The sequence below is a fragment of the Otolemur garnettii genome, unplaced genomic scaffold (genome assembly GCF_000181295.1).
Source record: "Otolemur garnettii isolate 467f Iridium unplaced genomic scaffold, OtoGar3 scaffold00036, whole genome shotgun sequence".
Lineage (NCBI taxonomy): Eukaryota > Metazoa > Chordata > Mammalia > Primates > Galagidae > Otolemur > Otolemur garnettii.
Window position 1 is genome coordinate 9,224,043 of NW_003852431.1, and position 23,353 is coordinate 9,247,395.

General features: G+C 39.4%; 2 protein-coding genes across 2 annotated transcripts in view; one reads left to right on the forward strand and one right to left on the reverse strand.

Moving 5' to 3' along the window:
- Positions 1–3,855, forward strand: part of FBXL3 (F-box and leucine rich repeat protein 3) — a 19,773-nt gene extending 15,918 nt beyond the window's left edge. The window contains exon 5 of the mRNA XM_003789736.2: positions 1,294–3,855. Coding sequence (XP_003789784.2) covers positions 1,294–1,937 — 644 coding nt within the window. The 3' untranslated portion in view covers positions 1,938–3,855. The remainder of the gene's footprint in view (positions 1–1,293) is intronic.
- A 2,629-nt stretch (positions 3,856–6,484) lies between these two features.
- On the reverse strand, positions 6,485–14,511 carry CLN5 (CLN5, intracellular trafficking protein). Its single transcript, XM_012805115.2, has 4 exons — positions 14,170–14,511; positions 11,642–11,807; positions 10,611–10,836; positions 6,485–8,235 (listed from the first exon to the last, which is right to left on the reverse strand). The coding sequence occupies exons 1-4, from the start codon at positions 14,343–14,345 to the stop codon at positions 7,724–7,726; spliced, it is 1,080 nt and encodes a 359-aa protein (XP_012660569.1). The 5' UTR covers positions 14,346–14,511; the 3' UTR covers positions 6,485–7,723.
- Positions 14,512–23,353: the final 8,842 nt, after the last annotated feature.

Genomic DNA, 23,353 nt, shown 5'->3' on the forward strand with positions numbered 1-23,353 from the left:
TTTATTTATTTTGCAGTTTTTGGCCGGGGCTGGGTTTGAACCCACCACCTCCGGCATATGGGACCAGCGCCCTACTCCTTTGAGCCACAGGCGCCGCCCGATCTCTGTCTTTTCATTTAAGCAGTAATTAAGTGCATGAACTTAAGAGTCACTTAGCCTGTGTTTGTATTATAGCAAACAATGTCACTGTCTTTAGCTAGCTTGCCTCTACTTCAAAAGATAAAATAATACCTAGTTTTCCAGATTTTTTTTTGCATATTTGCAAGATAACGTATCTAGTACCTGGCATATCATACTTACACAATAAATGGTAAATGAAAATTTGATGTATGTTTTGTTCCTATCCCTGTTTCTAAACATAAGAAAGAAATGGATTTGAGTGAGTTATTTATGAGGTAGTATATAGGTGCCTCTTTGGGGCAGAATTCTTTAAGGAAGGCTACTTCTGAGATCAAATCTTGACCTTTGGTAAAGTCATCTTTACTAGGGCGATAGTTTTACTTAGGGCATGGTGCCGTTAAGTATAGGGAACTACATAAGGAATTTTCTGGGTGTGTTAGAGCTCCCGAAGTCATAATGTATGCATATTTCCATTAATGTGAATTTGATGGTTATCTTTGATTCATTTATCTAATGATAGATATCTTGGTATGTTTTCTTAGAAATTTGATAAGCTGCTTATATACTATTAGCAGTTAGACTCTACTCTGATCATTTGATGGAAATCTTGATTTTGTAAATGTTTTATTTAGTTACAGAAATCATGGTTTTATATGATTATGTCTTATCCTATTTCTAGGATTAGGTTTTGAATTTCAGAAAATGTCCTCAGTCTCTGTTATAGTGATCATGTAATTTTTCTTGCTTAACCTGTATGTTTAATATTAGTAATTTTTAAAAAAATTATGGCACTGCACATAACTGGGATAAACCTTACTTAGTAATAGTGTATTTCTAAAATGACAGATTTAGTTAATAATGTATAATTTGGGGAGTTGATAAATGGGCTTTATTTCTTTTTGAGGTATTAGATTTAGAATTGGGTCCATTTTCTTATAGAAAAAAATCGATAATTTAAAGAGTGACTTTCCTACTAATTTAACTGTGTAAATAAACGTTAAATTGTATAGTTCTGTGGGAAGGAAAATAATGGCAAAGTTTTGTGGGATGTGAACTTTTTTATTTTTACACATAAGTGTGCCATAAAACAGCATTGTGTACTTGAATTTTGGAGCAGATAAATTTGTACAAAAATTTGCAAATAATTAGGTTTTTTTTTTTCTTTCTTTCAAGGTATCCTTTGTGTGGCTGATCAGTGTCATGGTTTACGAGAACTAGCCCTGAACTACCATTTACTAAGCGATGAATTACTACTTGCTTTGTCTTCTGAAAAACATGTTCGATTAGAACATTTGCGCATTGATATAGTGAGTGAGAATCCTGGACAGACACACTTCCATACTATTCAGAAGAGCAGCTGGGATGCTTTCATCAGACATTCACCCAAAGTGAATTTAGTGATGTATTTTTTTTTATATGAAGAGGAATTTGACCCATTTTTTCGTTATGAAATACCTGCTACCCATCTTTACTTTGGGAGATCAGTAAGCAAAGATGTACTTGGCCGTGTTGGAATGACATGCCCTAGACTAGTTGAACTAGTAGTGTGTGCTAATGGATTACGGCCCCTTGACGAAGAGTTAATTCGCATTGCAGAACGATGCAAAAATTTGTCAGCTATTGGACTAGGGGAATGTGAAGTCTCATGTAGTGCCTTTGTTGAGTTTGTGAAGATGTGCGGAGGCCGCCTGTCTCAGTTATCCATTATGGAAGAAGTATTAATTCCTGACCAAAAGTATAGTTTGGAGCAGATTCACTGGGAAGTGTCTAAGCACCTTGGTAGGGTGTGGTTTCCAGACATGATGCCCACCTGGTAAAGACTGCATGATGAAGGGCATGATGAATTGCCCTTCACTTCAAGCAAATGTATTATAAGAAAAATTTACTTGCTATAGTTCTTACATAATTCTACTATTTTGTGGCACAGAAGTTTGATACTTTCTGCAAGTATATAAGAGTTGTTTACTGGAAGACCCACGAGTAATTTTTGATTAGAAAACTCCATTTGTTTCTTTAGCCTAATAGCAATCAAATCTCTGAAATTTTTTTAAAATGTAGTTCAAATGTGAAAGTAATAACCAGTTATAAAGATTAAGTAGTTGATAGTTTGAAGGAAACAAAACCTCTATATTATAATATCCAAGAAATAAGTACGAATAGGTTTTCTGAAATGTTCTCTATGCATTTTTTAAAATGTAAACTTGACATTTTAGGGTCTTCAGTTATACATACACCTGTTATAAGGTGTTTAATATAGCTCAGGAAAGTGAGCATTTCAGGAGAAAAATGTAGAGTGTATCATATCTAATGAAAAAGATCGGATGAACGTTCTCAAATGATACATAGCAGTTTAAAGAAAAAGAGGTATATACTTGTAAGTAATTGGAATACTTAGAACTAACTGATAAAATATCACACAGGAGTTAAGAAGGGTAACACAGAGCCAAGATCAAATTAAAAGACAATAAATGGAATAGAAGGGAGGTAGTGTTTAGCTTTGTATAAATGTTTAGGTTTGCTCTGTAATCTGCTAAACCATATAAATTCTTTTTTGTGATACGTTACTATGTATGTGATACTTGAGGCATTGTACGTAAAGTAAGGAATGCTTTAATAGTTCTCCTTGGTTTTGTTTATCTTTGTTTAAACTAGTTTTGAAGTATTAAACGGTAATCAAAATGAAAAGCTTTTCTATATAAAAAAGCCAAATTGAAACAATTATAGAGCTCGAAAATGTTATGTTTCCATGAATGAATATTAGTCTCCGGTAAATTTTAGTGATGGCTCATTTTCCATTTCAGAATTTTATATTGTTATGTAAGTAGAATTTTAAGAAACCATACAAGGAGCACCACTGTACAGTTGAGCATAAACAGTAAATTTAAAAGAGGAAAATATTTAAGTTCATAATCATTTTTTGAGTAAATATTGCTCAGTAAACTGGAAAATTTTAATAGTAAAATGTCTACAGTTTTGTGATAATTTGGTTAAACTGATATATTTAAGTTAGGTAGCATTTTATATTACTTTCACATGAATAAAAGTAATCCATATATTGTTGAGTCTGTAAAAATGTTAAGTTTTGGGCTATATTTAGTTTTTTTAGATATTATATAAACTCTGATTTGGGGCACTAGTGCTAGTAGATAATATCCTCATACAGGAAATTAGAAGTGATTTACCCCCAGTGGAATATATCAGTGTTTGAATGGCTCTCTTTGGTAGTATGACTTTTAAAAAGTATCTCAGTAGTTATGGAAGCTAACAGTCTTACAGATCTAATCTATTTTTAAAACAGATGACCTTCCTAAGAATAAAGTAAAAAATGATTTTCTACATAATTTATGTTTTTCAAAAGTGATGGTATTTTACCCTGCAGCCACATATTAGAAGAAAGGCCAATCTAGACCTGAAAATTAAAAGCAATTAGTGTAATATTTCCCCTTTGTAAATAGAAAAAAAGCTTTGATTGTATGAGAATTACCTGGCTACTGAATGGGATTTTTTTTTCTTGAACAACTGTGGAAAATGGATTTGACAGTACATAATCAGTTCTACTAACCAAAGCTTTATTTGAAATTTTACTTTTTGTACAAATTGAATTATATAATGCTTGAAATACTTTTAAGTCACTTTATAAGCAAATGTATAGCACTTAATTTGTTTATACTGTAAAGTATATGTTAAATGCTTTTATCAATTTGAAAATAAAAATAGTTAACTAATGCTGTTGTATGTTATATTTCTTTAAAACTACCCAAATATATATACTTATTTGATTTTAAAGCTAATTAAGTTTAATATGGATTTAGTTTCAAATTCACATTAGATGGATACAATATTTAATAATTAAGCCATATTAATGGTAGGCTAGCTTTTTTGAAAATAACAAGGTTAGGTACATGAATCTAATTCTTTTTTTTTTTTTGAGACAGAGCCTCAAGCTATCCCCCTAGGTAGAGTGCTGTGGCATCGCAGCTCATAGCAACCTCCAACACCTGGGCTCAAGTAAGCCTACTGCCTCAGCTCCCCAAGTAGCTGGGACCACAGGCACCCGCCTAAACGCCCGGCTATTTTTTGGTTGCAGCCATTGTTGTTGTTTGGCGGGCCCGGGCTGGATTCGAACCCGCCACCTTAGGTGTATGTGGCTGACGCCTTAGCCACTTGAGCCACAGGCGCCGAGCCTAATTCTTGAAATAAGCTCTGTGTCTAAAGAAACAGGAAATTAAAAATATTTCATGAAACAAATTTATTTCTAAGATTGCATACAAAAAATTGTTAAGTTAAAAAGGAATGGGTTATTTCTGCCTTCAAAATGAGAACTTATAAAACATATACCTCATCATAGAATTCTAACTTGAAAGGGTTCTTAAGCCCAGCTGTCCTTTTTAGAGAGAAATGCCTTTATATAAATCACAATAGTGTTTAAACTATTGAAATTATTTTCATCTTGTGTCTTATTTCAGAAAATAACATCAGTTTGCCTTAGAAATCTGGGCTATTAACATTGGAAGAAAAATAGACACAATTGAAGAGTAAGTGAATTTATAGCATTCTATGAACTTTTTTGTATTGATGGAAAAGCTTAGGCTATAAGGAAGGGATTGGTATGAAGAGGGTTCCGGACTAAACTGGGTCCTTTTAGAGGCCATAAATCTCACCATACACATAGATGGGAATAAATAATCTCTGTACAGATTGCAACCCCAGCTTATCTGTGGGTCTGCTTTTAATGTTACCAAATAGGAAAATTCCACCAGCTTGCTGCCACCCAACTTTACTTTAAAAAGACACAAAGCCTTTCACTCAAAGTCAATGAATAGCTTATCCTTAGACTAAATAGTCCAATAAAAGGATAATTAATATACTGATTTTTCACAGAAAAATCTAGAAAGGAAGGTTTGAAGAGCAGGAAACTACTTGGACAACAAAGGAATAAGTAAAATCTGAGGAAGCTGCTGAGAACAAACTTTGGACAGCCCATTTGCCTTTGAGAGCAGGGGCAAGTATGTGTGGCTTTGGAACCTCACTCTTGTGTAACATGCCAACAATTTTAAAAAGTCATCTTCAAGGAACTGCAGTCCCAGATAATTCATTAAGTGCCACTAGTGCAGACTACAAAATTGGATTAAGACTTCCACCTAAGACTTGATTTTTTTTTCTATTTTTAAAAAGCCAATATTAAGGTTTCCAAAAAGTTGAGTAGTTGCTTTTACCTTTTGACTGTTTATCTGCAAAAATCCTTTGTGGATATACTTACCTAATACTGAGCCAGATTAATAAGAATATATCATTTATTTTAAACCCCTAATATAATCAAACATCAATAAAATGGTTTCTTAGAGGAAATTTTATATATTTATAACTTAACAGCAAAATATTAATAGAAACCACATTTAGGTATAACTTAATTATACACAAAGGGCAGCAAAATTTGGTGAACTACTGCCTGGCCAGGATTTGGTTTCCCAGATAATATTTTGAAAGCATATTCTTGAATCATCCATACCTGAAAGCTCTATTTCATAAGTACAGTTCACAGGTTTCATAATTTCTTAAGTACTTATGTGAATTCTATGCTGTTACAATCACCTGAGTCAGTGGTACTTAACACACCCTCCATCTATTCTTAGGATTAATAAAAAATCTCGAATGCTTTAAGATAACTATTATAATCTTGCTTTTAAAAGTCAAGTTCCATGTACAAATGTCCTCATTTTTTTTTTGCTATGGAACCAAGTGCTATGGTTTGTGTTGACACAAATTTGGTACAAGAATTTTCATTTCTCCAGTGCAATTCTAGAAATCCAAAATACTGTTCCCCGAGCAATTTTTCTGTATCAGGTACAAGTTGGTGTTGCCCAATTTTAGCCACTAGATGGTGATAACGCAAAGACTCGTGTTTTCTTATGACAATATTCTGAAGACAATTACCCGAAAGTTCCTGTACAAAAGAGGTTCTGTAGGTTTGTTCTCAAGTTCAATTTGTATGTATGTTCAAACAGCACATTTACCTATTACCTGTAATAGCCTCCGTTTGTAAGGGAAGAGTTGTACATCTGTCAGCTGTTCGTAACTCAGCAACTGCCTATAGCAGTTCAAAGAGACAATGTTGACTGGGAATGTTTAGGCACTATTAACGTGAGTAGAAAGGCTAAACAAGAAGCAATAAAAGTTTTCTTTACGTATTTGAGGAGGACTAACTGTATAGTAGGTGGAATGGTGTAGTGTATTGCTCAAGCTATCTGGTGACTAGCTTGTTTTCAGTTTGGGTAGGGCCTACAGTTTTGAAAACTACAGTAAAAATAAATTCCTAGACAAATGACATAGACCAAAGAAATATAAAACTTTTTTTTTAATAAGACTCAACTGAAACAAAAGTACTCCACAACAAATTGCTTTAAAACTTTCTGTATTTTTCTTGTACTTATCTCTTCACAGACCAGTCAAGTTTAGTTGACACGTAACTGTTCTGAGGACAACATGTGGATTGTTTTTGCTGATCTCTGTTTCATCATCTTATTGACTGGTGTTTTTTCCATGAATACATAGAAAGATACTCTTTCAGTTGATTATCAAATACTTAAGAGACCTTGAAAACTTTTCCTGGCCCGAATGGAAGCATAGCTACTTGAAGATCTTGACCACAGCCAGTCTTCTCTCTGGCAAGTGCACCCTCTTCCACAGCACTGGGAGCTTTAGTGGGAGGAAGAACTACAGGAAGCCGTGGAGGAGTCACAAGGTGCCTGGTAACCCAGACACGTGTGCAATGATACTTCTATGCCCCCCAAACCTGAAGAATCTCTGAAGCACTGTATTATCTGCTCAGGTGATTACAAGCCCAGGACAGGTTGGCCTGTAAACTATTACAGTATTAGGCAAGATCAAGGATAAACTGTTCTTTGATTAAGGTCATTGTGACCTTACTATGCCAAACACACATGACTGCAATCTTTACAATCCTAATAGATGAATCATTTTACAGATGAGGAAATTAAGGTTTAGAGATGTTAAATTGCTTAAAAAACAAAAGCCAATTACCGCCTAGATCCAAAATGCTAACCAGAAATTTGTGTTAACTATCACATCTGGAAGAACAACCATTCTAGTTGTGGTGTCCAAACAAATTATTAAAGTTAGGTGAATGGAATGCAACCAGACTACTAAACTTGGTTCCAAAAGTTATAAAAGCTGTAAAGCTAGGCTAAATTAGTAGAAAGAACTGAAATGGAAAAGTATAAATAACAGACCAGGAAAAATAGCTCCCACCATGAAAATACCACAAGGGTATTTTTAAAATCTTGGGCACACCACATTCACAGCTAAAATACTGAGTGTAAAAGTCCTACATATCTCATGAGAATCATTAATTCTCCACATTAATAAAGGCTTGGAAATTAAAATCAAGATCACCTAACATGCTTGCTTTGGCCAAAAATAATAAGAGTTTCAGCTTCTTTCCGAGAGAAAAGTGCTAAAATGTTAATATATGGCAATTCTACTGATGTGAATTTTATCTTTCTGCCCCAAGGAAGAAAGGCTAAGAAATCCACAAATGTAAAGTCACCCTCTGAAAAACTGAGGTGCTGGTGGTTCTAAGGTTTTATAAGCCAGGCAATGTTCTGTTTCTGGTAGGTAAAGGGATTTCTTCATATGTTATTTTAATGAAAGGGAATTTCATAGGTAAAAACCAATATTCAAAATTATAAAACAAATAGAATTGTCTGTGTATAATCACAGTGTCAAAAATTTGTAGCAGACTCAATAGGAATTCTTTAGTTGACAAATGTGGTTTGAAGGGGTAATAAAATTTTTTTATGGCTAAAGCAAGAGTCTTATTTCCCGCTGGTCCAAAAACAGATGTTTCATTTCCCAGATAAGTAGGTTCTCCACTGTAAAGAAATATTCTTGTATAGTTGGTTTCAATCTTCTTGAACTCTGCTCCAAGTTCAGCCAACTTTTTGTATGTCCTTAACACAAATTTGGAACAGTCATAAGATTCAAACCATGTCTCCGCCCCCTTTTCTGGGCTAGCTTGGACAGTCCATGTCTCATAATAAATCCCTGTTTCATTATCCTGTTTTATCCACTTTGCCATTTCGTTGAACATGTTTCCTAGTTTAAAAGGTTAAAAAAAAAAAAAAACACCTGTTGTGAATATCAAAGCTATCATGTTATTACATTTTAGGTAAAATGTTCTAACTTGATTAAGACTATGATGCACACAGTAAACAAGAGTTCTGAATTTCCAAACCAGCATTTCACAACAGGAATCCAAACTCAGCTAATTTTTATACCATTCTTCAAGGCACGAGGTATTTCTGAATTAGAAAGAGAAGCCCTTAGGTACTAACTGTATAATCATTTAAGCCATAGCCAAAAGGCAACCAGACAAATGAAACACCTACTCCACACTGAACCTGTCCTACTCACTGCATCCTGGATTCAGAGGCAAATGCCAAAAGGAAAGCAAGGAAAGAACCGTAGAAGAGGAAAAGGTGAATATGCAAAAAAGGTGTAAGAGAAACAGGTGGATGGAATGTGGAGTTTTTCTGTTGCAAAGAATGGATACCTAAGAGAATGGCTCTTGAGTGGCAGCTCTCCAGAGGCTGCTTTACTCTTGTTACAGGAATCAGCACCACACCCTTCCCCTTCAAGATCTGCTATTTCCCTTTCCTTTCTGTGCTTGCAGCATCTGAGATGACAGCATCCCCATTGTCACACACCTCCAATGAATCAGCTGAACTGGCCATGTTTCCGGCTGAGTTCATGGATGACACACAGTCTAGGATGCCTACCTCTCTCCCCTACCTTGTACCAGACCAGAAAAATCTTTCCAGATGTTTAGATAACACCGTACACTGAATGTTATAACCCTCATCCGGGTATTTATAATGCCAAGTAGAGCCAGGCCCTGACATTTCACTTCTTCACTGTCTGCAAACCTTTCTTTGGTCACTTCAACTTTAGTCAATAATATAAATATTTCATGTTTGGTAAAGTGAGTAAGAGTGGCCACCTTTATCAATTTTATGGAATCAAACTTGTGGAATAATATAAAGTCTAGTTCTCAGACCTGGGGATACTATTCTTAGTTCAACTTTGAAAAGCCACTGTTGTACTTAAAAAGGTAAGAATGCTTTAAAGCACAATTTTGTAACACGAAGAATGGTCACTGAGCAGGACTAATACAAGGCAGATTTAAAAGATTTAAGTACTGGCATGGTATAAACTGTTACAAAAAATATTAATTACTTTTTCATATTACATTGATTTGTCAGAGGGATGAATTTTCAGATAATGATGTAGGTGAAAATAGAGAGAGAGATGTGAACTGGCCTGGAATGAAAGAAAGAGCAACTATTGATTTTACTGAGCACTGTTAAACCAGAGACCGACTTTTGTATTATTAGGACAGTTTGGGACACATCAATTAGAAAGTAAGAGGGGAAAAAAAACCCTGAAAACAGCATGGGGTATTCAGGTCAAAGATCTCCAGGTTACATTTAAAAGACTTCCCTTCTAGTCCTGATGCTGCTGCTCTTGTGACCTTGAGTAGTAGGTAAGTGACATTACCTGGCTAAGCCTCAGTTCCTTATTTGTGAAAGGACCAAGAGAATCTTATCATCGCCACCAAACTGTGAGTTAACACACCTCAAGATGATTTGTAAAGAGCTAACATAGAAAGCACAGTCATTTTCTCAAGACTGGGGTTCACTGAGTAATTATTGTCACAAACAGTGCTTTCACGTCAGGCACTTCCACTTGGGGGAGGAACAGCATTTATAAGGTAGTGCTCTATAAGTCATGTGGGCAACGTCCTCACCTCCAAAACGCTGTGGCAGATGCTATATCATCCCCATTCTAAACACCAGGCAATGGACCGATGAGGTAAAATGTGATCAAGGTCATATAACAAGTTACTGATGGATGTTCTGCTGGACTCTCTTCATCACTGAGCAACAAGGCAGCACATGCAGCAAAATGCCAACTGTTGCAGCAGCTTTCCAATATATCCGTCAGAACAGAAAGTCTCACAGATAAAATATTTAAATTGCTCAAAGGGACCTCAAATGTGTAAGATTACACACATTTTGGAAGGTGATGTTCCAGAGTGGATAAGAGAATGGCCCCAGGGGCTTGACTGCCAGGATGGGGAGTCCCACTTACTTAGCTGTGTAAGCTTAACTTCTCTGTGCCTCAATTTCTCTATTTACAAAATGTGGAAAATAACAGTAACTATCTCAGGGTGGTAGTGTGATGGTAAGTAATGTGATACACGTATAGTTCTCAGAACAATGCCCAGAGTAAATCCTCATGAGTAGTAAAAACTATTATTTTTCAATATAAAAGTATCTGAATTTATCATTACCAATACTTTTTTGCTGATATATAGATTATAGCTAATGTATCCTCAGTGGAAATACTGTTATTTCTTTCATTTAGATTTTGAAGCAATCATCAAATACTGCCTTATTTCTGAAATTTACCTGATATGGTTGCTATTAGAACTAATGTTCCATTTTCCTTCCAGTGAATATCATCAATTCCTTCAAAAAAGCAGGCAGCTCCCTGATTACACCAGAAAGGGGCATTCATTTCAGGTCGAAGATGGGGAAATGTGCAATTGCCAAGCTGGAAAAGTTCATACCACTCCACCGTGTAGTTCTTGCCAGTTAATGTGCTTCTGAATCCAATGGCATCATGCATAATTTTCTGTGTAAAGATAATATAGGTGTAAAAGCATCTGTGAAGTAACCACAGGTCCAGGTAACTTGATGGGAGAAAACATGGCGTCACATAGAATAATGTTTAGCTGTTCCTCTTCTGTGTTGCTGTTCTCACATTCACTCTGTGGCCACATAAACTCCAGGCCCCCATCAGCTCTGGCTTTGGCCACTGCCGCTCATCTCACAGAGGAGGACGTAGACTACATGGACATGCTCATGTTACAGCTTAGAGCAAGCGTCCTCAAACTGCGGCCGGCCTAGGACATTTATCCCGCCCACCGCAGCTGCCTGTCCTGCTTAGCAGCCGACTTGTCCAGGGGCCCGCAGTCTGGCCCTCCAATGGTCTGAGGGACAGTGAACTGGCCCCCTGTTTAAAAAGTTTGAGGACCCTAGGCTTAGAGTAAGTATAAGAAGTCTCCATGCCACAGTCTCAGGAAGGAACTCCATATCCTTCATGAGGTGTGAGCTAACCTGGAAAAGAACGAGTGACAGGGCCTCGTAACCAAGAGGTGCTTCCCCTCTGGGCCCCCTTCTCTTCACTTTGCAGGAGCTGGTAAAGGAGTTGGGTTCAGATTCGTAATATTAAGTGGGATTACAATGATTTACGTTTGTTACTGTCAATGTCACAAAATCTGAAAACAGATTTTTGACCACTCATTTTAAATATGCTAATAGGAACACCAATAAACATGATCTAACACTAACTAGGCATTTGAATAGTGATTACTCCCTCAAATCAACTAATAGCCAAATCATTTAACCAAAGTTACAAGATCAAGATACTTCCTTACCAAGTGTCCCAGGAGGTTTCCGTATTTAAATTCCCATACTGGGGTTTGTAATCGAAAGACTTCGATGACATCATCACCCTTGAGAACTGGGATAGGTGAGCCAGTAGGACAGAAAGTGTACTTAGCCTGACAAAAAGGATCTGGGTCTGGACGGAAGGAAAAGCGTCTAATGAGGAAAAAGAAAACATCAGTTTAGATTCTAATAGGAAGTTGGTTCTCTCACATATTTTTATTGCACTATCAGGAACATTCTTAGTGAAAACGATCAAAGCTCAGACGATAGTGAAGAAATATAAACTTACATTTTATTTGTTATCCTGTGAACAAACTTCTAATGACATCTTTAATAGCAAATTATTAACTTGCACTTTGATAAATGCAAACTTTCCTGTTACTCCTATTGCAACAATTTTTGAAGACAAGGACAATGTCTTAAAATATTTATAGCTCTAGATCCTATTAGACATGTTTACAAGATAAATGAATATTTTTCCAATGTGTTTAATTTTCCAAACAATCCATATATTAAGATTTTAAAATAATTTTTAATAGGGTAAGTTTATATTTACTTAAGAATTAACCAACATTCATTCAACCTATTATTTATTGAGGATCTACTATGTATAGGGCACTATACTAGGAAGGAAACAAAAATTACAACGTTGTTCCCCTCCTCACTGAGCCTAGGTTAGGAGCCGAGAAGATAGTAAACAAGTAATGAGGGGCATTATGGTAGGTGCTAAAGAAATAGAGTCCTGTGGGCATAAAGGAGAAAGAACTCATTTTTACCATGTGTGTAACAGATGGGGGTGGTGAGGACAAATAAAGAGATGAAGGCCTGGCCTAAGGTTTTCTTTTTTTTTTTTTGAGACAGAGCCTCAAACTGTCCCCCTGGGTAGAGTGCCATGGCGTTACAGCTCACAGCAACCTCCAACTCCTGGGCTCAAGCGAGTCTCCTGCCTCCGCCTCCCAAGTAGCTGGGACCACAGGCGCCCGCCACAACGCCAGGCTATTTTTTGGTTGCAGCCATCATTGTTGTTTGGAGGGCCCGGGCTGGGGATTTGAACCCACTACCTTAGGTGTACATGGCTGGCGCCTTAGCGGGTTGAGCTATAGGCGCCGAGCCCTGGCCTAAGGTTTTCAATGCACTTGCAGAGAAGGCTAAGGCAGAAGAGGAAACAGAATGTTAACCACTGTGAGACAAACACGACCCACTTGAAGAGTCTCCAGTAGGTAAAGAAGATTCCAATACACTAAAACCTAGGTTTGACAAGAGCTGGCACTAAGATCTAGGTTTGACACTCCTAGGCCAAACTCCTAGATTTGGCCCTCCCAACGAACCTATCAGGTATGTACAGCCTCTAATCCTACTTTTTGACTTAGGATATAGGGGTACAGAGATACTGAGTAACTTTCCCAAGATAACAGCTGGAAGCCAGATTTTATCCACTGCAGTCACAACCCCAGAACTAGCTCCCTCACAGAAATTACTCTGCCTCCCAACTCGTTTTTTATTTATCTGTTTATCTTTTTATCCATTTATTTATTTATTGACAGAGTCTCACTCAGTGGCTTTGGTAGAGTGCTCTGGCATCCTAGCTCACAGCAACCTCAAACTCTTTAGGGGTCAAGGGATCGTCCTGCTTCAGCCTGCCAAATAGTTGGGACTACAGGTGCCCACAAAGCCGGGTCTCGCTTTTGCTCAGGCTGCTCTCCAACTCCTGACCTCAGGCAATCCACCCACTCTGGCCTCCCAAAGTGCTAGGATTACAGGCGTGAGCCACAGTATCCCTCCTCCAACGCATTATTTTGTTAAGCAAAATAGTTGTTTCAAAAGCCACTGGGCTTTCCCTTGCCTGATGTTAACATCAAGTTTTCTTAATGTTTGCCATCCCTGACGGTCCTAGAATGTATCTAACAGGTCAAAGGTTTGAGTCAATTTAACAGATTTGTAGGCTGCGTCCTCGATTTACCACCAGCGTCTTACCTCCGGGTTTAAGACAGTGGACAAACCAGCAGACCAACCTTCCCGGGTTGCCCAGGATTGAATGAAAAGGGGATTCCCTGGACCTGTAATTATTTTAGTGCGAAACTGGGTCCCGCCCAAATCCAGGCGAGTTGATCACGCTGTAAATTGTGCCAAATGTTACGCCAGTAATAACTGACAGTGCATTGAGGTGACATTTAAAGTTTTAATCTAAACTGTTCAAGAAATCGGCTACTCTTATCTAAAAGTCACTCCATAAAATAACATTACTCCCGTTTCCTTTCAGGACTGGAGAATGCCCAGAGCCTGGCTCCGGTGTCCCGAGAGGAAGAAAGGTCCCAGGGCTACGCTTAACGACCAGTTGCCGGAGCGGAGTTTTGGACTTTGCTCCAAACTGCGCCGCGAGCGCCGAGCGCCGCCCCGCCCCGCCCCGCGCCGTACGGGACACAAACAGCGGCGCGTGGGCGCGGGGTCTCCCATCCTGGTCCCTGTCCCCGCGACCATCCCCAGCTGTATGCGCGCTCGCCAGCCTCCCACTCACTTGTAGGGCACCGGCCAGTGGTGTCGGGGGGCGCCGCCCGAGGCTCGGGGCCAGCCTGGACCCGCCGCCGCCAACCAGAACAGCGTCAGAGCCCAGCGCCAGGACCTTCGTCTCGGGTCCGCGCCCGCGCCCCGCCGCCCCTCGGACTCAGGGCCGGTGTCTCCCGACTGCGCCATAAGGCGGCTCCCGGTGCTTCCGGCGCCCGCGGAAGGCCGAGCATGCGCGGAGCCGCCGCCGGCCCCGGACCGCCCTGCCCGGCGCCGGGCCGCAGAGTGGGCGGCGAGGGCAGGGCCCGGCGCTGACGCCTCCGGCGCCCCGGCGCCCCGGCGTCCGCTCCTCCCCGCGCCCTGCCGAGTGGCGGCGTCCTAACGCTGCAGGCCCGAGGGGCGCTTTGGTCTTGCTCCCCGGGGAATTCCGTCCAAGCCCTGGCCACCTAATGCCTCTCGTCGCGGGTTCAAGGTACCTCCCCCAGCAAGAACCGCCGGAAGGAGAAGTCTGGGTCTGGGTTCTCAGTACCAAACTCCCACCGCATCACTCAGGTCCCCGACTAGGCGCCGGCACGCATTGAGTGAATGGTAATCTTCACCTGTGGGTGGTGGGTACAGAGAGAGGACAAGGGACAATCTTGGGGAAATGGTCGCACTGATAACACAGTCTGCTGCTACCCACGTGCTGATGAAGCCCACGCCCGCTCGCTTCAGTGGGGAAGAGGATTCCACACTGCCTCCTTGTCTTTCACCCTTCACCCACGTCCGGAAAATGATGGGATCAAGTGCCCTGCTTTTGATGAGCCAATCAATCCCTGTCATGCTTGCTGTTAGACGTAAATACTGACTTATGTCTATAGATAGTACATTAAAATCTTTACCGCATTCTGTCACTTGATTTATGAGAGCAACCTTAGACTGGGGCTTCATGGGCTCCTTCACCCACAACATGTGATAGAGCCACCCTGATACTTTTGAGTGTAATGGACCAAGCCAGATGGCTTCTGTAGCCAGGGCTGATCACCCCAATTTGTGAGTGTGCTGGACCAAGCAAGGTGGCTTCTATGGCCGGGGGTGATCGCCACAGTTCACAGGCGTGCTGTGTATGTGTGTGTGTATCTCAGGGCTTGGGGTGGGGTGGGGTGAGTTGCTGGCTCCTTGAGCCCTCCAGCCTTCTGATGACAATTGGGAATCAGGTACCTGTAGCTGTGCCAAGTTGGGGACTTCTGGGGACGTTGAGGCGGAGCAGCATGTTTTTAAATTTCAAATTAATGAGGGCACAGATGTTTAGGTTACATTGTTTTCAATTCTAAGGTAAAGTTCAAGTTGTAGTTGAGCCCTTCACCTAGGGTGCTGAACAGCCTCACATCGTGCTCCTTAGGTGAGATCCCACCAATAGCCTTCTTGCCTCTCCCCTCCTCCCCTCAATCTCTTCTCCTCTCCCCCTTGCTAGACTGTATTTGTGTTTTATCTTTTGTGTGAGTGTGTAGGTGATTATATAGTAGCTTCATATTAGTATTGAGTACATTAGATATGTTTTTCCCCATTCTTAAGATACTTAACTAAAAAGAATGTATTTCACCTCCATCCAGGTAAACACAAAAGATGTAAGATCCCTCTTTTCTTATTGCTGAATAGTAATTACTACATGGTATACATATGCCATAGTTTGTTAATCCATTCATGGTTTGATGGGCATTTGGGATGCTTCCATGTCTTGGCAGTTGTGAATTGAGCTGCAATAAACATTCTGGGGCAAATGTCCTTCTTATAAAATGATTTTTGTCTGGGTAAATAACTAGTAATGGGATAGTGGAATCAAAGGAAAGGTTGACTTTTAGTTCTTTAAGACTTCTCCACACTTCTTTCCATAAAGGTTGTATTAGTTTTCAATCCCACCTGCAGTGTAAAAGTGTTCCCTTCTCCCCATATCCAGGCCAACGTCTGCAGATTTGGGAATTTGTGATGTGGGTCAATCTTACTGGACTTAGGTGATATTGCAGAGTGGTGTTGATTTGTACTTCTCCAATGAATAGAGATGATGAGCATTTTTCATGTGTTTTTTGGCCATTCATCTGCAATCTTCAGAAAAGTTTCTGTTCAGGTCTCTTGCCCACTTATAAATGGGGTCATTTGTTCATGTTGATTAATTTGACTTCTCTATAGATTCTAGTTATCAGCCTTTGTCCGTATCTTAACATCCATTCCTCTAAGCATTTAGGTGACTACATTCCCGGTTCTCTCCCACATACTCTCACCCAATTCAAAATCACCAAGGCTACACAACAATCATATATCACTGGGCAAGAGAGATGAATAGGACCTTCTCCAAAGAAGACAGACAAATGGCTAAAAAACATGAAAAATGCTCATCATCCTGAATCATCAGAGAAATGCAAATCAAAATTACCTTGAGATATTACTTAACCCCAGTGAGAATGGCTCACATCTAAACTCTCAAAGCTGCAGATGTTGGCGTGGATGTGGTGAGAAGGGAACACTTTGACACTACTGGTGAGACTGCAAACTAATACAACCTTTTTGGAAATCCTCAAAGAACTCAAATTAGACCTCCAAATTGATCCTGCAATCCTATTACTAGGTGTCTACCCAGAAGAAAAATAAACACTTTTATCATAAGGACATTTGCACTAGACTATTTATTGCAGCTTAATTTATGATTGCCAAAATATGGAAACAGCCTAAATGCCCACCAACCCAGGAATGGATTAACAAGTTGTGGTATATGTATAACATGGAGTACTATTCAGCCACTAAAAAAGATGGAGACTTTAAATCTTTTGTATTAACCTGAATGGAAGTGGACTGCATTTTTCTTAGTAAAGCATCACAAGAATGGAGAAGCAAGAATCCAATGTGCTCTGTTCTAATATGAAGGTAGCAGATGAGCTAATACAAGGAGGGGAGGGGAGGGGAATGAGCAGTGGGTAGAGGGGAGGAGGAGGGTGATAGGGAGTCATGGTGTATGACACACCTCTTGCGGGTGGGACACAGTTATAAGAGGGACTTTATCTAACAAATGCAATCAGTGTAACCTAATTCTTTGTACTCTCAATCCCAAACAATTAAAAAAAAAAGTTAGAGATGTTTGGTGTAAAAAAAACCCCAAATCACTAAGGCTAATCTGGATTCTCTAAAAACCTCAGGATGAGAGGGAGAAGAATCTTACCCCTGAAAGCTAAAATGTAGTTAATTTGATTGGAAGGTTATCTGTAGGATTCTCTGTAGGCTGGCACTTGAGCATGACTCTCAAAAAAGTAACATTAGAACTTTTACAAATAATGGAACCATACACGGTGAAACTTCCCATCCACCTCAGAACTAGAGCTATAAAATCAAGTTGAAGTTGTACTTAGTCAGTGATAGGGACCTCACCTTTGGGCTCTGCAGTCTTTTCCATCTTTGTGCAGGGACCTCTCAAGGTGAGAAATGTTTCCTGTTAACTCAGCCTCTCACTAACCCCCTTTCCCTGTGGTCTGGTTCTACCCTCTGTGCTACAAGGAGTGAACCCCATTCCTCCTGTCTACGACTCCACACTCCAGGATATTATTGCCTGGTCCCTCATTCCACTGGGTACTTTCCTCTAGTCCCTGGCTTTTAAATCTTAAGGACCCACAGACCCTTAAAGGCAGGGCAGATTTTTAAAGTCCAAGCTAATTTGTACTTTCCCACTTATAATCTCTATGTTTTTTGGTTTTAGTCATTAGCAAACATTATCCTGAGAAGGGGCTTCACCAGGTTGCCAAAGTGGTCCATAGAATACAAAGAAAGATTAAGAGACCCTGCCTGAGACACACTAATTTTCCACACAAAATTTAATGTAAGAGGTTAAGAAAGTCTCGATTTTATTCAAAAATTAACAGTCCTCCCCAAAGTTAATGAGACTTGTGTATAAGTGCTTACCTAGCCTAAACAAATACATCAAGTCTAAATAGGTACTATTTTCAAATTTTTGACCATTTCACTTGCCTACAGTGTATTTTATTTTACTTCAAAAATAACTTTAAAGGCATAATTTTAAAAACATAATTTTAACTTTAATAAAGTAAAAATTAGAATATTCACTGGAGGAGGCTGGGAGTGGTGGCTAATGCTTGTAATCCAAGCACTCTGGGAAGCTGAGGTGGTGGGTCTGAGCAAAAGAGAGACCCCCTTTAGTAGTTTTTCTACTAAAAATAGAAAAACTAGCCTGGCATGGTAGCACATGCTGGTAGGTCCCAGCAACTGGGGAGGCGTAGGCAAAGGGATAGCTTGAGCCCAAGAGTTTGAGGTTGCTATGAGCTACAATGATGCCACAGCATTCTACCCAGGGTGATAAAGTAAGACTTGTCACAAAAAAAAAAAAAAGAAAGAAAGAAAAGAAAAAGTAAAAAAGTCAACCTGAGAAAGTGTGGGATCCTGTCTCTAATAAAAATAGAAAAAGTATCCAGGCTTTGTGGTGGGTGCCTATAGTCCCAGCTGAGGCAGGAGGATCACTTGAATTCACAGAATCAAGTGAATTTGTGATCAAATTCACAGGAATTTGAGGTTGCTGTAAGCTAGGCTGATGCCAGGGCACTCAGCATGGACAACAGAGGGAGACTATGTCTCAAGAAAAAGAAAAGGAAGGGATTATAGAGGGATGTCTACTTAGTACATGACTTAAAAACAAACTTTGGAGCCATAATTAACAAACATTTCAACCTAATCCTTAATAAAGTAATTTTGGATTTATAGTCTTGTTACACTGAATTTTTTAGACAATTCTTTAATCTTGTACTTATATGTTAGATATATATTTTTAAGGCCAGGTGAGTTGGCTCATGCCTATAATCCTAGCACTCTGGGAGGCTAAGGTGAGTTGATTGCTTGAATTCAGGAGTTAGAGACCAGCCTGAGCAAAAGCGACCCTGTCTCTACTAAAAATAGAAAAAAACTAGCTGAGCATCATGGCGGGTAGCTGTAGTCCCAGCTATTCAGGAGGCTGAGGCAGGAGGATTGCTTGAGCTGAAGAGTTTGAGGTTGCTGTGGGCTATGATGACGCTATAACACTTTGCCCAGGGTGACAGAGGGAGACCCTGTCTCAAAAAACAAAAACAAACAAACAGACAAAAAATATATACGTGTATATGTATGTTACTTTTGTTTATAGTAAGTTTAGGAAACCAGCTTCAGAACAAAAGCTCTTTACATTGTTGAATAAAATTTATGGGTGGCCATTGTTTTGCACTGAGTTCCTGCTCTAGGTCCCAACAGATGGAACCAAAATGGAGGCTTCTGGGCTAAGTGCTATGTGATCAGACTGACACTTTAAGGAAATAGGCAAATCCCTCAATGGACTAATTTTTTCTAAGAACATGAGATTCAGAGCAACCAATCAGAATGAACACAGTCACCATGAGTCAGCATGGTAAGGAAGTCCCCTCTGCTTTATGCTATACAAGGAAAGTAACCTGGACTAATCTAGCATTAACCAATCCACTTTTTGTATTTCTGCTTCCTTGTTCCTGCTCGAGCTACCCTACAAAAACCTGGTCTCCTGTGCCCAACTAAACTCCCTCTGTTTTATATGGGATGCTGTCTGATTTATGAATCACTAATAAAAGCCAACTCAATTTTTAAAATAAATATCAAAATTGTGTTTTTTAAGCAACATATATCAAGTAAAATGAAGTAGTGCAAACCCCTCAGTGTAGAGAAATGCACCAGCATCAGGGTTTAGACACAGCTGGCATGTATTATTTTTAATTTTCCCAACAACCCTGCGAAAAATGTGCTACTTTCTAGTTTCAGATAGAGGAAATGTAGGCAGAGATATTGAGTAACTTTCTCAATGTCACATAAAGCAGTGATGATGGAGCCAGCATTGATCCCTAGCACTCGGACACAGAACTGGGTTAGCCTGCATCTCCACTTCATGACTGTTGCCATCCTCCTCCTCATCTCCTGTGGTGTCAGCGGATACATGTGTGTTTTATAAGCAGGTGTTCTTTCCTCTGTCTGATGTTCACACAGTGTTTACTTCTTTCTAAATCTGAGCATCACTGACAGTCTCAGGTTATGCAAATATCCTTCTGGGTCAAGGGGCTAGAATCAGCTTTCCTGGTTTACAATAGTCCATCTGTGGCTTATAGCCAAATCCTATCTCCGGGTTAAAGAAGGTAGGTTTCTTCTTGAAAGCAGATGCAAGGTTTTATTCAGCTCCTGGTACATAAGGGCTTAGTGAATTTTTGCTGGAGGAACATGAATGACTTAATGATCCAGTAGGGAAAATAGTATTTTCTGGAGATTGCAGATACTATTCTTTAATGATAAAAGAATATATTTTCTGGGTGGTGCCTGTGGCTCAGTGGCTAGGGCGCTGGGCCCACATACCAAGGGTGGTAGGTTCGAACCCGGCCGTGGCCAACCACAACAGAAAATAGCCAGGTGTTGTGGCAGGTGCCTGTGGCTGAGGCAAGAGAATTGCCTCAGTCCAGGAGTTGGAGGTTGCTGTGTGCTATGACGCCATGGTACCCTACCAAGGGTGATAAAGTGAGACTCTGTCTCAAAAAAAAAAAAAAAAAAAGAAAGAAAGAAAGAAAGGAAAGAAAAAGAACATATTTTCTTCAGATATCTGGTCAATAAATGGAGTTGTACAGAAGAAACTCAGGGAGCATTCCCCCCAAGCAAAATAATTGCCTTCTTTGCTATTTTTTTCCTGTGATCATATAAGAAAACTAGGCTACATATACTGTATATGGAATTTTGAACTAAGAACTCACTATCTTTGTGAGACACTAAATTTGCATCCAGCTAAGACTGCTGGGTTTCACTTCCCTCAGTTACAGCCTTTGCTGTATGAGGACTTGAAACTCTTGGTTTTAATTGTCCTAAGAAATTATTTGTCCTCTGGCTCTAATATAGATGAAGATGCACAGTGACATCTCTCGTTAGTCTTCCCTGTCAAGAACACCACTTCAACTTCCAGTTTTGGAGTTGAATGGTTAAAAAATTTATTGAACACAATTAAAAAAATTTTAATTAAAAAATTTGTGTTGCGGGCTGTGTCTGTGGCTCAATGAGTAGGGTGCTGGCCCCATATGCCAAGGGTGGTGGGTTCAAACCTGGCCCCAGTCAAACTGCAACCAAAAAATAGCCGAGGGTTGTGGCGGGTGCCTGTAGTCCCAGCTACTCAGGAGGCTGAGGCAGGAGAATTGCTTAAGCCCAGGAGTTGGAGGTTGCTGTGGGCTGTGACACCACAGCACTCTACTGAGGGCTATATAGTGAGACTCTGTCTATTCAAAAATAAAATTGTGTTGCTGTTAAGTTCAACTTTTATTCCATGGTGGTCTGAGAAGATACAAGGAATAATTTCTATATTTTTAAATTTGCTGAGGTTAGACTTGTGTCCTAGGATATGATCTATTTTTTTTTCTTTTGGTGCAGTTTTTTGGTCAGGGCCAGGTTTGAACCTGCCATCCTGGGTATATGGGGCTGGTGCCCCACTCCTTGAGCCATAGGCACCAACCATAAAGGGGTGTTAAAATCTCCAACTATTATATTGCAGGAAGATATCAAGTTGTTCATATCCATTAGGGTCTGCTTTATGAATTGAGGAGCATTCTGGTAGGGTGCATAAATGTTCATTATCGGAATCTCTTCATGTTGGATGTTGTTCTTGAAAAATATGTAGTGACTTTCCTTATCTTTCTTTATCTTTGTTGGTTTAAAGCCAATTGTATCTGCTACTAAAATTGCAACTCCTGCTTTTTTCTGGTTTACATTTGCCTGTATTATACAAGTCCATCCCTTTGCCCTGAGTCTATTTTTATCCTTTAAGGTAAGATGAGAGTCTTATATACAGCAGATATCCAGTCTGAGTTTATGTATCCAGTCAGCTGGCCTGTCCCTCTTTAGAGGACAATTTAAACCATTCACATTAATTGAGAGAATTGATAAGCCTGGTTGTGTTTTGGGTGTTATGATTTTTGGTTATGCTTCTGACAAAGGTCTGATAACTAGAATCTACAGAGAACTCAAACTAATCAATAAGAAAAGAATAAATAACCCCATTTCTATGTGGGCAAGAGACTTGAACAGAAACTGCTCTGATGAAGGTAGGCACATGGCCTACAAACACATGAAAAAATGCTCATCATCCTTAATCATCAGAGAAATGCAAATAAAAACCACTTTGAGATATCATCTAACTCCAGTAAGATTTAGCCCACATCATAAAAATTCCCAAACTACGGATGTTGGTGTGGATGTGGAGAGAAGGGAATGCTTCTACATGGCTGGTGGCAATGTAAGCTAACACAACCTTTTTGGAAAGTAGTTTGGAGAACACTCAAGGAACTAAAAGTAGACCTACTGTTTGATCCTGAAATTCCTCTACTAGGTATATACCCAGATGATAAAAAATTATTTTACAACAATGACATTTGCACCAGAATGTTTATTACAGCCCAATTCATAATAGCCAAGACATGGAAACAGCCCAAGTGCCCATCAACCCATGAATAAATTAACAAATTGTGGTATATGTACACCATGGGATACTATGCAGCCATAAAAAGATGGAGACTTTACATCTTTTATGTTTACCTGGATGGAGTTGGAACATATTCTTCTTAGTAAAGCATCTCAAGAATGGAAAAAAAAGTATCCAATGTACTCAATACTACTATGAAATCAATATACACCCACCTACACACTCATATGAATGGCAAAACATAACTACAGTCCAGAAAGTAGAAGAGAAGAGGAGAGAGAGGGAATGGAAGAGGGGATATAGGAGGAGGGAGGGTATTTGGGGGGACCTCACCTAATGTATATGAGCCAATGGTACATTTCAAAACTATTAAGAAATGGGTATAATTGTGATGGATGAGTTACTTAGTTCAATGTATGCATTTCACATTGTATATCAAAGCAGTATCCTGAATCCCATAAATGCATCAATGTACAAAGTTATGATTTAATAAAAAATAATTAAAATTGTATATCTCTTTTGAAATAAGTTGCATGGAAGTTACTTTATAGTAGTTCAGCTAAGGATAAAATACATTTCCCCCTTTTTCATTTAAAAGTAATTTTCAAATAAAAGTTACCAGTTATTAGGATCTAGCTTAGGTGGTGTGGATGTAAAGAGAAAGGAATACTTATATGCTGTTTATGGGACTGCAAATTAGAACAACCTCTATGGAAAACAG

Coding starts and splice junctions, on each gene's coding strand:
- CLN5 (XM_012805115.2), bottom strand. CDS start 14,345: ATGGCGCAGTCGGGAGACACCGGCCCTGAGTCCGAGGGGCGGCGGGGC. Junction 11,808..14,169: donor CACTGGCCGGTGCCCTACAA/GTGAGTGGGAGG, acceptor TTTCCTCATTAG/ACGCTTTTCCTTCCGTCCAG. Junction 10,837..11,641: donor GAAACCTCCTGGGACACTTG/GTAAGGAAGTAT, acceptor ATCTTTACACAG/AAAATTATGCATGATGCCAT.